This window comes from Pteronotus mesoamericanus, unplaced genomic scaffold, assembly GCF_021234165.1.
Source record: "Pteronotus mesoamericanus isolate MK-2021 breed Mesoamerican mustached bat unplaced genomic scaffold, CSHL_Meso_final contig_269, whole genome shotgun sequence".
NCBI lineage: Eukaryota > Metazoa > Chordata > Mammalia > Chiroptera > Mormoopidae > Pteronotus > Pteronotus mesoamericanus.
In genome coordinates this window covers 422,457-438,313 of record NW_026555114.1, presented here as the reverse complement: position 1 = coordinate 438,313, position 15,857 = coordinate 422,457, and the positions used below count along the sequence as shown (strand labels likewise).

General features: G+C 37.7%; 1 protein-coding gene across 2 annotated transcripts in view; it reads right to left on the bottom strand.

The window, feature by feature from the left end:
- Positions 1-15,517, bottom strand: part of ACACA (acetyl-CoA carboxylase alpha) — a 219,182-nt gene extending 203,665 nt beyond the window's left edge. The window contains exons 1-3 of one of the 2 annotated variants that reach the window (XM_054574834.1): positions 15,386-15,517; positions 7,887-7,933; positions 4,723-4,975 (exon numbers count right to left, since the gene is read on the bottom strand). In XM_054574834.1, the coding sequence (XP_054430809.1) occupies positions 4,723-4,949 (227 nt within the window). In that variant the 5' untranslated portion in view covers positions 4,950-4,975; positions 7,887-7,933; positions 15,386-15,517. Of the gene's footprint in view, positions 1-4,722; positions 4,976-7,886; positions 7,934-15,380 lie in introns of both variants that reach the window. The other variant, XM_054574835.1, reaches the window with a different exon arrangement.
- Positions 15,518-15,857: the final 340 nt, after the last annotated feature.

Below are 15,857 nucleotides of genomic sequence, written 5' to 3'. Positions count from 1 at the left end.
CATTTCTGAATATTGCTTCCTAGCAACTGTCATCAGTTTTGGTTCAAATAAACACAAAAATTCTCTACAGGTTTGGACATTTCTTACATCAACATTTGAATTATAACATTGACAGAATATGTTTGCTGTAATCAAAAGCTTTTCAAATCTAAACTTCCAAGTTTTAAGCTCTAATTTGCAAAAGACTTAAAGAGGTTTTTCCAGTCAAAAGATTTTACCTCACAAAAGGACTCCTCCATAATAAATAATAGAATACACTAGTATGGTGCATTTTCCTTTTCCAAAAGCTTTTGCAACTATTATTTAATTTTATCTCCATCACTAGATTTAAGTAAAATAACTTCAAACTCAGATGTTTAAAGTGAGACACCAAAAAGGAAAGAGAGCCCTTGTTTTTTTTCCAGGTCAAACACAAACATACACAGTTAACACTAAAAAGCTTTGCTTTTTATAGTTTCTGATCAAATCATGTCACTACTCTTGTCCCTTTAACTTCCCTCTTGACCCAACGGGAGCAGAAGCTTAAAGCCACTTCCACATTCTCTCAGAATCTCACCTCATCACCATTATTTCCTATGGATGAAGGTCTCACATGATTTTTTTTATGACCATGAATTTTAGGAAATATCGTAAAGTACTTTTCTTTCTATACCAGAAAGGACATAGGGGTAGAACTCACCTTCAAGGAGCTCTTTCTGAATGAACTTAATCACTCTCTCCTTCCAAAGTAGCAACTACTTGTCTTAAATCCCCAAGACAGAAAATTTTATATTTATGCATGTACAAATAACAGCAATTACAAATTGTTTTCAAATGAAGTCATTAACCAAACATGCTTACTAAGCATAAAATGTTGGCCACTTGATATTATAAGTGTATATTTTAAGAAGTTTAAGAGAAAACTGAGATGGAGTTTCAAATACTACAACATGAATTATAGGATTAAAAAAGGTTTAAAGAAATCATATACCTTAAGAGGTAAAATATCCAACTGTGAGACTAAAGTGATTCCAACTGGACCTCAACCAGGAATTCTGCATGCTAGTTGACAAAACTGACTACAATCTTTGGTTGATAGCATAGAGTGATCTTGGATTTAGACTGCATAGTAGGTATGTAGAACAATCTGACCTCAAGTGGCATCCCATAAGGAGCAGAGAAAATGTCAATATCCATACAACTAAAAGGCTCTATTATATGCCACCAAATCATACATTAGTTATCAAAATCAATATGCCCATACTTAGTCTTAAATGGTCTTTCTTTTCAAATGTTCAATTAAACAATAATGAGGTTCAGGAATATATCAACCTAGCTGATATATCAACCTCTAGGTGTCCCTTTAATCACCTGTGAAAGATTAGGCTATTCACTCAGAAAACTAAACCAGTCTCTACTTAACATTAGGTTCAAAGAGTGAAAACGAGTATCTGAACCAATATACTCATTTTTATAGATGAGAAAAATGAATCCAAAGAGGTACCATGAATTGGTGTGGTCACATACCTAATTACTGTCAGGTGTCAGAGTAGCATTCTCTCCAATATCAAATAAATTTGACTCAATTTAAATTATCCCCAACAACACCATATTTACAAGTGACTTAAGAAATGGATCAATGAAGAAACCTTGTTCTATTCCGAAATATTAGTTAACTGAGAAGTGGGAATTCACACTGTCTCCTTCCCAGGTTGCTGACCGCACTTCAACCCATAGTTCCTCCACAAGCTATGAGAATGAGTTTTGCAACAGTGTGGCCTGCAAACAAATTCTCAGGTGTGCATATCACTGACAACACAGTCTTTGCAATAAGAGCCATCCACTTTAAGAATGAATTGGCAACGACTAGGCAAATACACACTGCCTTATAATAATATCATTATCTGGCCCTAGCTGGTAGTGGTTCAGTGGCTTGAGCGCTGGCCTGTGAACTGAAAGGTCACTGGTTCAATTTCATCAGGGCACATGCCTGGGCTGCAGGCCAGGTCCCCAGTTGGGGGCTGTGAGAGGCAACCAATCGATGTTTCTCTCACACACTGATGTTTCTCTCCCTTTCTTTCTCCTTCCTTTCCCCTCTCTCTAAAAATGAACACATAAAATCTTTTTTAAAAAAATCATTATCTGAGTTTCCTATAATGGTATTTATCTTACCACTGCCAAACTCACAATTTCCAAATCCAACAAATGATATTCTGTTTCATATAGTCTCACATTAGAAAAATGTTTCAAGGTGTGTCTCTAAGGATTTAGATTTGACCCAATCTTTCTCAACAGGAGACTGTGACATTCTGAGAACAATTCCTGGTGGTGTGGGGTTATCTAGTACAATGCAGAAGGTTTAGAAGGTTTAGAATATTTATATTTATATTTATAAATAAATGCAAGTGGTCCCACCAGGCACAACCCCAACACGTTTACAGATGATCCTGAGGGGGAAGATACCACCACCAGTATTAGCCTTCAGGTCAACCATTAAGTGACCTGTACAGGCCACTCAATAAAAAATGTTTACATAAAAATAAAGACCTACCCCCCTCCTTGTCTGCCACTCAATACTGCCCTCTATTCCCAGAGATTAGCTATATAGCCCTGCTCTACCCTTAAGGATAGAGATACAGACTGAGAAATGCAGCGTCAGGCAATTTCATTGTTGTGCAAACATTACAGAGTGCACTTACACTGGATGGTATAGCCTCCTACACATCTAGGCTATATGGTATAGCTTATTGTTCTGCACGGGAGAAAAAATAATTTTCCCTCTACCCTTCCTGGCTGAGAAACCCCTGTAATAAAAGACAGATTAATGGGAGAAAAACAAACAAAAGTTTAATAACATGTATACCTCCTATATACACGAGAAAGACCCAGGAAAACTGAGAAACTCGCCAAAATGGCTCAAGCCACCACATTCAATTCTATCTTCAACTGAAGACAAAAGATGCTGGGGGGAGTCAGTTAAGACAGGTTACCAAAAAAAAAAGGCACAGTAAACAAGGGTAAGGATGCTATGCAGATTTAAGTCTAGAGTTTCCAGAGATGAAGGCATCCTCTGCTTCCCTGTACAGAGAGGGAGACACTCTTACAAATATAAACATCTTTTTATGTACAAGGGGTGACTAGTTGGTTTTCAGAGCTTCTCCCATGTCTGCTATTTCTTAAAATTAACCAGCCTAAAATAATCTTTATGCCAAACAGACATATTTTAGGGTGACAAATTCTGTTCCCATAAAGCTCCTAGGCTACAAACCTGTACAACATGTTACTGCACTGAAGACTATAGTCAACTGTAACACAATTAAAAGTATTTGTATAATGTGTTGAGTCACTGGTGACTGAAATTTTTCAGCTACATTATAACTTTACCTGAAATCCATTGTTATGTGGGCATGACTTTAATACTTCATTTATTAACTCCTTAAAACCAATTTTGTCTGAACTAGTTAGATATATAGTTTAGACACTTGTTTAGTCAGGGAAGTAGAGTAGACAAGTTACTGAAATGGAATTGGGGCACCTGTCTTTGAATTCCAGTTTTCAGGCTATTCGTCTTTAGGCAAATTATTTTCCCTCTTTAGGCCACAGTTTTCTCATTTATTTCAATAAAGGAATTAGGCTAAATTATCACTCTGGTTCACTGCAGTCCTAGGAATCTGTGAAGTAAAACATAGTTGACTTGCTTAACTCTTTTCCTCCAACGTCCCAAGAGTTAAAAGGGAGCAACCACTTATACCATCTCATCTTTCAGAAGCAAAGCCCCCCAAACTCCAGAATAATCACAAGGCAGGACACTCAGCCAGAGCCAGTATGGGCTTTCATTAGATAGAGTCTGTATCTTGAATATTTAAAATGAAACTGAATTATTTTATGATCCACTAATAACAGAAGCACCAAGATAATAACAGCAGCAATACCACCCTAACTTATGTTTATCTAGGTTACACCTATAATCTAAATCCTGGCTCTATATTAGAATTACCTAGAGGACTTTAAAAAAACTGCCCCAGCTCCAAGCCAAGCCATTAGCAAATGAATCAGAATCTGTGGTGATGGGGTTCATTTCTTAAGGCTCCCCTTGTTTGTACAGTGACAACCAAGAACCACTAATCCGTAACCTTTAATACAAGAAATGCAAAGCAAATGACCAAAGGTTAGGATATCACACACAGGTCAAACAACAACAAAGAATACAACAGTGTTACTATTTACTGACATTCTCAATTACATATAGAGAATTGTGTTTCTAGAGAAAAAGGAAAGCTCTATTAACAACCTCTTGTTTCTACCATAGCTCTTTATTGGTTACTGGTCCTGACAGAAATAAAGTATAACTTCCTGACATGCTGAAGCCGTTCAAAAAAAGATTACTACAAATTTGCCCACCCTTGCCAAAGTCCTATCAATCATCAACATAGTTACAACGATGGTTGTCAAAGCAGTAGAAAAACTGAAATTCCTCAAACTTTCCCTCTCTAGATTTCAGTAAAAGACTTAGTATGTAGAAAGAACCAGAAAGGCTGAGAGAACACTTAGGGAAAGACACTTTCAAAAACTGTACTCCAGGCAAAATACATCATTTTTCACTTATTCATCAAAGCTTTAAGACCAATGGCATAGGAAAAAGTGAAGCAATCTTGGCTAAAATTATTCTTGCTCTTTTCAGAACAAATTCAATGAAACCAATACAACAGATTAAATAAGTAAAACATTAAACTTCTCTCTCACCTCACATGTAAGGCCAAGCCATCCTGTAGGCTAGAGATCCCCAAATCAGGGAGTGTATCTGAGCTGACAGAAGCTGGTGACAGAGAACCTTCCTTCTCTTCCAGCAGATCCAGCTTCACCAGGTTGCTGATCTCATCTTCTGAGTTATCTTCAGACACGGAACCAATTATGAATCGGGAGTGCTGGCTCAGCTCCAAAGGTTTGACCAAGTGGGAAGGTTCATCCATTATTTCTTCAAAATGAGCTCTCGGAGCTATGAAGAAAATAAAGAGTGAAAAAGCAGGTTAGGGATAATAACCTATACCTGAGGATAGCCACAGGTGATACCTAATACACCATAGCTTGTATTTAGAAGCAAGGCAGAGTTTGAGAATTCATTTCCTTGGCTATTCTATATCAGGGCCATTGTTTTTGACAAGGGAGGAAAATCCAGATCCCAGTAACTCTACCTAAAAATTTAAAACCCATTTCCTTTTCCTCAAAAAACCATAAGCCATTCCCAATCTCTTTATCAATTTGGTGATGTTCAAGAGACAATTAGAAACCTTTCCAATAGGTGAAAAACTGCTTATTTTAATACTGTAATTTCAGTGATTAGTACTGGTGAGAATGTGGTAAGAGTTTGGGAAGAGTGGTGTTCCTTTAAAACTTTGTGTTTTCAGTAAACTATATAACTAACATCTGGTTCCAAATACTGCATTGTGAGAGGCTATGAATTTTATATAAGTGTATTTATGTATAGATATATACATAAAATATTTATATAAGTATACATATACCATAAGAAAAGCGATATGTATGTGTATATATATATGTGTATACATACATACATATATACATATGTATGATATACATAAGGTATACGTAAGGAATATGTATACTTATATGTATATGTGTATATACACACATATCACACACACACACACACACACACGGTTTACTCTGAAACAAACTCCAGATGGGTATTTTTTAATTAAAAAAAAATCTTTACTTTTCCCCATGAGATTTTTCTTAAATTACATCTGTCAAAAATTCACCCCAAAAATGTCTGCTTTTGGCTCTAATGTGCTGACAATGATAAGAAGACAGTGAATCTACTATCAAATTAAAATCTATAAATTTATTCTGTCATTCCAAAGTTCCTACAAAATATCTTTAAAACTACACATCAACTGACTATTAAACTGTTTGTGGCCTAATGAACAATTTTAATCCAGAAAGTAATGATTTCTAATCTTGACTTTCAGGTAATCTAAGAGTTGATACAGCAACAGATAATAAATTTATTAATAAATTTCATGTGCTGTAAACCAGTTTGAGGTATAAAAGAGCAGTGTTCTTTGATGCTAGACAACAAAACATCAAGATTTAGGAAAAAATGTTTAGGAATTACCACTAAACATGTTAAAATTACACATTAATCATTATTTTTGTATACTGTAATTTGTGAATCAGAGCTTATTCATTTATAAAGATAAAACGGTATTTGTAACACTAGAACAATAGTTCTCAACATGTGGTTCCCAGACCCAGAGCACTACTACCTGGGAAGCCATTAAAAGTACAAATTCTTGGGCCCAGACACACTAACTGTATCAGCACCTGCAGGATAGGGCCCAGTAATCTACACTTTAACAAGTCCTACTAAAGTTTAAGAACCATTGTGCTAAAAGAATGAAGTAGTAATAACAAATTTCCAGGAATGTTAAAAAATACCTATAGACATTTCTTAAAAGTGAATTGCCCTGGTCAGGTAACTCAGTTGGTTAGAGTGTTGTCCTGATGTACCAAGGTTGGGAGTTCGATCCCCAGTCAGGACACATATAAGACTCAACCAATGGATGCATAAATAAGTAGAAGAACAAATCAATGTTTCTCTCTCTCTCTCTCCTTAACCTCATTCTCTAAAATCATTTTTTAAAAAAAGTGCATTGGAGATTACAAAAACTAACTTTTATGTTTAAAACTAAAATCAAATATAAAAATATCATGGAAACTTGACATCTAAATTTTCTATACACTTCTCCCATGGAAAATTAGGTTTCCTTAAAAAACAAAAAAAAATTTTTATGTATCCAAATTTATAAAGAGGTTCACTTCCACAACCTTAATAAAACTAAGTCATTTAAAAAGGGGAGAAGGGAGGAAGGAAGGTAAAAAGGGAGAGAAAAAGGAAGCAAGAGAGTGACCACTCCAAACACCAGAAGGTGCAGCAGCAAAAAGGCTACTTCTTTTACATTTTAGAGCAGTGCATAATCAAGTTTAAGAATAACAGATCAGTCCTGGCCGGGTAGCTCAATTGGTTAGAGCATCGTCCTGATACACCAAGACTGCAGGTTCGCTCTCTGGTCAGGGTACATACAAGAAGCAACAATGAAGACACAAATTAGTGGAACAACAAATCAACAACTCTCTCTCTTTCTCTCTCTCTCTCTCTCTCTCTACATACAATCAATAAATAAAATAAAATTTAAAAATCCTTCAATTAAAAAAAAGAATAGATTGAAAAAAAAAGTCCATTTTGGCTAACAGAAAATAATGGCTGCCTCCTTCACAAGAAAAATAAGTAACGTGCTCAGGGGCAGTCTACCTTAGAGTCTGACTAAAATTAGGTGACTACACTAAAATATAAAATTCATGAGAAAGAAGCATTTCTCTGATTCCATGGGAGAAGAAAAAGAAATGATTGATGAATAAATGAAAGGCTTCAAAAGGTCAACTTCAAACTTTTCTGTCCTAGGTAAGAAGAACATGAAGGCAGCCTTCCCTCTGGGATTGCAAAGATTGGAAGAAGCTTAGTGTCAATAGCTAAAGAGCCTGTCCACCAACCAGCAACCCTACTGAATAATATTCCCAGGCACACAAGCCTATAAAACACCAGAAAAGAGAGGTCATGTATGGAAAATCACTGAGTAGCTGTCCAGACACTCTAGAAGCTACTCTACAGCTTGTCCCACTTCCATTGATCCTAGTCCTGAATTAAAGAGAAAAGGTGGTGGAATACTACCACTGCCAGACTCCTTCACTCAACTCATCCCCTCTAAACCTTCCTATAATCTTTTGTGGAAGACAACTTTTAACATAAAAGCCTAGTTTAATATTTAAGCACATAAACATAAATTTTATTACACTGAAAATGTGAAGGAGCATTATTTGTAACTGACCTCGTATGATTCTTATTGCCTGGGCAGATATCCACTTCCAAAAAGAACTAAAAAGAGAAAAGGAGAGAGATTTGAAGTATTTTTTTAAAAGAAACTCAAATTTAATCAATAACTGCTTTGTTCAGCATAATATAAAACTAATAATACTCATTTTTTTCTGGTCAAATCTATTATTTAACTTGAAGCATAAAGTTCAGTTGTTTATTATTTGTTGAAATCTGTAAATCAAAAACATTGCACATTCAAAGACTTTACTATTTATTAAAGTATTAAACAATAATCCAAGATTATGATATCCAATTGCAGACTTGAACACATTTTAACCCTATGATTTCAAATATTTCAACAAAAAGGAGGCAGTGGGGAGAAGAGAACCACTAGATTCTGTACAACTGAGTCAGGCAATGATTATGTTTCCAAATGGCTATACCCACCTACAAAGGGAGAGTTTTCCCATTTGTTTATTTTTCCTTTTTGTTTCCCTTGACTGAAGCGATATATCAGGAAAAAAATTACTATGAGATTTTACTGCCTGTGTTTTCTTTTAGGATTTATTTATTTATTTATTTTTATTATTGTTCAATTACAGTTGACCCTCTTTTTCCCCCATTGCTCTCCTCTGCCCCACCTACCCCTTTGTAATTTTGAGTTTAACACTTAAGTCTTTAATCCATTTTGAGTTTATTCTTGTGTATAGTGTAAGAAGGTGGTCTAGTTTCTTTTTGTGTGTGTGTGTATCTGTCCAATTTTCCAAAACCATATGCTGAATGGACTATCTTTACCGCACTGTATTTTATGTTCTTACCTCCTTTGTCAAATATTAATTGACCATAAAGGTGTGGGTCTATTTCTGGGCTACCTAGTCTGTTCCACTGATCTACATGTCTGCTTTTTTTATGTCAGCACCATGCTGTTTGGATTACTATGGCCTCCCATATTGTTCTCTCTCGGGCTTGCCACGGCTATTCAGGGTCTTTTGTGGTTCTATATACATTTTTGTAATATTTGTTCTAGGCCTATGAAATATACCATTGGTACCTTGATAGGAATTGTGTTGAATCTATACATTGCTTTGGGTAGTATAGACATTTTAATTTTTTTTTTTTTAAATCCTCACCCGAGGATATGCTTACTGATTTCAGAGAGACAGAGAGAGGGAGGGAGGGGCAGGGGAATGAAAGAGAAACATCTATCAGTTGCCTCCCACATGGGTCCCAACTGGGGATAGAACCTGCAACCTTTTTTTTTGCATAGAACCTGCAACCTTTTTTGTTGTATGGGACAGTGCTCCAGCCAACTGAGCTACCTGAACAGGGCAAAATGGCCATTTTAATGATGTTAGTTCTTCCTATATATGAACATTGTATAAACTTCCACTTATTTGTGCCTTCTTCAATTTCTTCCTTCAGTAGCTTAAAATTTTCTGACTACAGGTCTTTTACCTCCTTGGTTAAATTTATTCCAAGGTATTTTTTAATGCAATTATAAACGGCATTGTTTTCTTAAGTTTCCCTTTCTAATAGTTCATTATTGGTGTATAAAAATGAAACTGATTTCTGGTTTATTTTGTATCCTGCTACTTTCCTGAATTCACTTATAAGTTCTAGCATTTTTTTAGTGGAATCCTTAGGGTTCTCTCTATATAGCATCATATCACCTGCAAATAATGACAGTTTTACCTCTTCCTTTCCATTTTGGGTCTTTTACTTCTTCTTCTTTTCTGATTGCTGTGGCTAGGACTTACAGTATTATGCTGAATAAGAATGGTGAAAGCAGATATCCCTGTCTGATTCCTAATCTTAAGGGAAATGCATTTAGTTTTTGTCGATGAACACCACGTATTTGAACTCCACAGGTCAACTTATGTGTGGATTTTTTTTTTCAGTGAATACTGTACATGTATTTTCTCTAGCTTACCTTATTGTAAGAACATATAAATATGTGTTGATTGATTATGTCACTGGTAACTTCTAGTCAACAGTAGGCCATTAGTAGTTAAGTTTCGAGGAGGTCAAATGGTATATATGGATTTGACTGCAGAAGGCCGGAACCCCTAACCCCTACATTGTTCAAGGGTCAGATGTAACCAAAGGTGCAGTGGAGCTGAGGTCAAAGCCTAAGACCCAAGATCAAACTGTGACAAGTATTGGCAGTATAAACTTGGACAAGTTTCTTACCCATAAAAACAAAGGAAGATCACGTGTACCTCACGGGACTACTGTGAGGACTGAGAGTATATAAAAGGGTTTTTGCAAACTATGATGCACTAGACCAGTGTTTTTCAAATTATGGGTTACCATCAAACAGAATAGCAGGAAATCAATTCAGTGGGTTCCAACCACTATTTTAAAAATGAAATATAATAGAAAATGTTAAGAGTACACCATGCTTTATAAGGATAAATATTGTTTTGTAAACTTTTTTATCAGTTATATACACAATGACATCAACATCTTATTGTGAGTTGTTAAAGTCTTAAAGTCACAATTAATCCTCACTCTCCTGTCCACTCCACTTCATGCCTTCATCAGAGAGCAAGCACAGTGAGATAAGTACTAAAACTAATGGTTCATAAACTTTCTTAGGTCAAGACACTACTAGGAATCTGATAAAAGTTATGGACCCTTTCTTTTATGACAAAAATATACCCTCAAACAAAACTTTTTTGCAAATGAGTTTAAAATTTCTAAAGCCTTGCTATGAATTAGTTAAGACCTCTCTCTCTAGAAAAAGGACAAAGAATGAAGTTGACCTTCGGGGAAGACTTATATAGCTGCTGTCTTATCACTGCCAAAACAAGGCTTTCCCCCAGGTACAGTTGTAGGATAGTCTACCTATCCAAATATTGTATTTTGCTGTGTATAATGCATACCCCACGGTTTTATGCGCATTACACATGGGATTATTATACTCATTATTATACCCATGATATGCAATCATTATAGCCATGTATAATACGCATCCTTATTTTTCCTTCAAAATTTGGGCAAAAAAAGTGCACATAATATACGGCAAAATAGAGTAAACATTTTCTTCATTGTATCAAATTGTTGGCAATGTTAAATTCTCTTTTATTTTTTACAAAATATAGCCCTGCCTGCGTGGCTCAGTTGGTTGGAATACTGTCCCATACACCAAAAAGTCAGGGGTTCAATTCCCAGTCAGGGCACATACCTAGGTTGGAGGTTCAATCCCTGGTCAGGGCACACAGTGGAGGCAAATCAATCAATGTTTCTTTTACGTTGATGTTTCTTTCTCTCTCTCTCTCTCCTTCTCTCTCCCTTCCTCTCTCTTTCTTCTCTCTCTTTCTCTCTCTCTTTGAAATTAAATACACATACCTTCAGGTGAGAATTAAAAATAGATAGATATATAGATGATATAGATATAGATATATAGATATAGCTATAGATCTATTCTGGAAATTTTATTTCATGACTCCTGAAAATATTTGCAGAAGGCTCCCAAAATATTTACAGAAGGTACCCTATATTCCTAAAATTAGGATAAAGCTAATTATTATAGTTAATGTATTTATTTAATAGTTAGCATCCATTTCACTCAGACATATATCTCTAAATAAAAAAGAACAGACTTCACCAAACTTAGTTAACATGTTCTCCTTTAACTCAAATGGCACTGTATTTTCCAAGCAATTCTAATACAATCACTTTACAAAGTCACTGATAAAAATATCCACAGTAGCACAACATCTCCTTGCCTTTTAAGCCATATTAACATTATTTAAATTTTTTCAAAAAGAACCATTTTTGCAAATCATTCTTTTTGTTCATTTTATTGATGACCTTTTAAATAGATTTTGGTATTAATTCAGTATCCATAAGAGTGCTATAGAGTGTTTTTTAAGCCACATTTTATTTTCCTACAAGTTTTAAATTTTAAAATAACACTTATATTCCAAATAGTGAGACAGATTATATATATGCAATGATAAATAAGAGCTGTAGCTGCCTAAGTAGCTATAGACATCTAAATGAACAATTATGGTAGTACAGTAATTGCTAGGTGTTGAAACAAAAGAGAAAGGTACTTTATCCAAACTTAGAGGTGGTAATGGTTAAGACAGGGATCAAGGAAGACGTCCTGGAGTGAGAAGATATTAGCATTGAAGCACTAGGGAGATAAGCAAGGAGGGATAGGAAGGAGCATGCTTTGTAGAAGGAACCACTGAATAAAGACCAGACAGTAGAATATGATGATTATGAGAAATACTAGATCTGAATAGTTTTAAGAGTCTGAGGTCATTTCCTTTGAGAGCCAGCTGGATACTTTCTGGTTTGTTTGTTTGTCAGAGAAAATAAGACAGTATAATTATCTGTCCTATTCCTCATTTCTCAGCCTAGGGATAAGAATACTTCTCAAGGATGAAGCTGGTGCAAGCTCCTGCATCTTTCAAGAAATCATTAAAGAAGTCTTGCCAAACTTTTGGATAAAGATGATGGGTGGAACACATATCCGCTTTGCTCCTGCCTGAATTCTCACTAAAATAAAAGTAAAGAAATTTTTTAAGGCATAGTCCACAGAAAGATCCCCCATCCCCCAAAATATTCAGGGGAGTCAACAGTAAGATAATTTTCTTGGAGAGTAGATGTGATAAATGACTATGCAAGCTCAAGAAAACTGAATCATAAGCCATCTGTGGTAAACTTAGAATCAATATGATTTATATCACAGAATCTCCAAACGGTTCTCAAAGTAGAAGTAAAAGATGAAGCTAAAATAAAGAGGACTGGTTGAAATTCTATTTCAGAAGCTATTAGGGTGACCAACCAGGGTGGCTTTGAATGCGGCCCAACACAATATCATAAATTTACTTAGAACCTTTTTTTTTGCTCATTAGTTTTTGTTAGTGTTTGTGTATTTAATGTGTGGCCCAAGACAACTCATTCAGAATTTTCAAAATTTGTGTTATCATTTCAAAAATACAAAGCTTTTATATAAGCTTATTCTTTCTGGGATGATCATTTTATAACTAGTACCAGCATACAATTTTAATTCTTGTTGTCATGTGATGGTTAACATTACTGTGGTTCCTTATATAAAGGAGGGTGAATATGGCATGCTGAAACAACGGAATGAGCCTAAGTCCCAAATGACAAATACAAACCAATTGGGGCTGCCAAACTTTGGGTAAAGCTCTTAAACATTGTTGCTGTTGCTGAAGGCACTTACCACTTACCAAAAGGCTGTGGGTTTCATTCCTGGTCAGGGCACATACCTAGGCTGGAGATTGAAAAGCTAGTCAGGGGTGAACTAGAGGCAACCAATCAGTGTGTGTGTGTGTGTTTGTTTCTTTCTTTCTCTCTCTCCCCCTTTCTCTGGAAGTAATGAGAAAAAGAAATGTCTTCAGGGAGGATTTTTAAAAAAATGTTAGTCACTTCATATTTAAAGAAATTTTTTTCATCCAATGAGTCTTTAGTGTTCATTCATGTCTTCATAATCTTATTGTTTTAAGGGTTTGGAAAGATGCTTGATACATAGCTCCTATCATTATTAATCTTTAAGAACATTTTAGATAATGATATAACAACCTTTTTCTCTGAATTGTAAAGACTCTTCCAATTAGAAATATTAAATTCCACTGTATTACTCCAACAATTTTTATTTTGCTTCTTTCTTCAACCAAAACTATTAAGATTATATTATTTATATATATTTATGAATATATACACACGCACACACAAAACTGTTTTAAAGAAAAACATTAGCCCCAGATCTGTTAAACTAGCCTGCATGACAAAGTGTTTTCCTACTGATTGAAAAGGAAATAGAATTTTACCTAATGATCTACACCTGAACCTGTTAACAGCACTTTCTGAGGCTGACTTTCTTTCACAATACCAGTTCTTTGACATAACCTAGTCATTTCTGAACTATAAGTTCTCTAAGCTAAATGCCACCATTTCCCAACCTTTCCTCCCATTTTAAAAACAATTAAATCTTATGCTTGATGTACTTCTAACCTGCACTGGAAAATTAAAAAAAAACTTCTGTAACACAAGTAAACACAGGCAACTTCAGAAGTTAATGCTTTGCCTTTGACAACTTTCATATGCCCTCTTTACAATATTTGTTAATTATTCTTGTATTCAAAACAGTCCTATTATTAGAAATCAGGAAAGTGAGGCAAGAAAAGTGGGAAGAGACTTGATACTACTTTGTAACAAGCAGGCATCTACCTAGACAATGCAGCTGCTGTCCTGTTCTATATTATTGTATCAGACCACAATGCTTTCCTTAAAAGTACCTGTCAAACAGGCAGCACAGAAATACTTCTCAATCACAGACATCCAAAATATTCTTACCAAGAAGAAAGAGACAAGTCAGAGAATTCCTACAACCCAGAAAGAGGAAATAAGTAACCAAAGTAAGCATGCTTCCCACAATCTGTACTATGGAGCTGGGGCGGGGGAGGGGGGGGATAAGTAAAAAGAAAGCAAGATTATGGGGACCAACTTCTGAAACTGAGGACTAGGTTATTTAGTTTATTCCACACATGGGGAAAATACTGAAACATTGCTTAAGTAGAAATGGAATCAATGAAGAAGTCCTCGGGTCTTTTGATTTCAATCTTAAACCCCAAAACAAAAATCTATGAAATTAAAGTATTTCCCCTACTGGAGCAGCTATATTCTTATATACTTCTATAAAACCCAAGAGATTACATGGAGTCCCTGGTATTTAGAGCTGATTCCAAGTGTCCACGAGTGTCCACTTTCCGTGTCGAAATCCAAAAATAATGTTGGCACTGACCTAGGCAGAACCTTGACGCACATTTTCCTCTAAATCATTAGTCTCACATCACCTTCCGACGTCCTATCTCCAATAGCTTGATCCGTAATGGTAAACGGGAAGGACAGAATAATGACAGGCACATATATTTACTAGGGTCTCACAGAAAACATAATGAAACCCTGGGAGCAGGACCTGGCAAGGGACAACTCGCCTGGCCCTGGCTCCCACCACCATACAAAGATACAGCGAGAGCAAGGGAAGCAGTGGTCTCTGCACCCTAACACCGCATTCTGCAAGAAAGTTAGAAGACTTTCAATGCAATTCGACCCGACCGTCAAAATCCCCCTCCCACGTGGGTCTTCTCCCTCTCCCGAGCGCAGAGTCGCACTGGAGAGAGGAGTCAGGAAGGATCTGACCACGCCGAAGCTGGGACGAGCGAGTGGACAGGCGAGCTCCAGGCAGACATCCCAGCCCCTTCCCAGAGGCCCTGGGCTGAACGCCGCCCAGTTCCGGGTCTGAGCTCCCACCCTGAGACCCCAGGCCCCTCCACTTCTCCCAAGAAGGGGACTCGAATCTCCGGAGCTGCGGGGAGGCTTGGGCTGCCTAGCACCGGGTCGGGACGCGATGGAGCTCGGGCCGCGTGCGGGCGGAAGATGGGAGGCGGCCTCTGGCTGCCACCGCCCCCTCCCCGGGCCCCAGCCTCTTCAAGGCCCGACTCAGTAGCTCTGGAGCTGCCCTCACCTCACCTCAGGGCGGCGACTTTCGCGGTCTGGTGGTCCCGGGACCCCCGCGCGGAGACGGTGCTTGGCAGGAGGAGACGCGGGGAGCTCTGGCGATGGCTGACAGGCGCGCAGCACCAGGTCCGCCGGGTACACGGGAAGGGGGCGGGGCTTCACGGGAGCCGGCCCGCCCCCGCCCCGCCCCGCCCCTGCCTCTCACCTCAGCGGGCAAGCCCCTTCAAGCGACTGCGTCCGGGGTTACTCGAGGCCGCTCACCTCCGACCTCGCTCCGGGTGGCGGCGCTCCCCAGCCGGACGAGAGAAGAAGCGCGGACCCCGAGCGCCTGGCGACAGCCAATGGTAGGGCGGCGCGGGGCGGGGCGACGTGAGGCGATGCTGATGGTCCGAGCGCCGCTCTGCCATTCGGGACCCAGCGGCAAGAAGGCGGGCGGGTCCCTGGCGCACGCGGTGCCCCCGGCCCAGCCTTCGCCGCCCTTTCA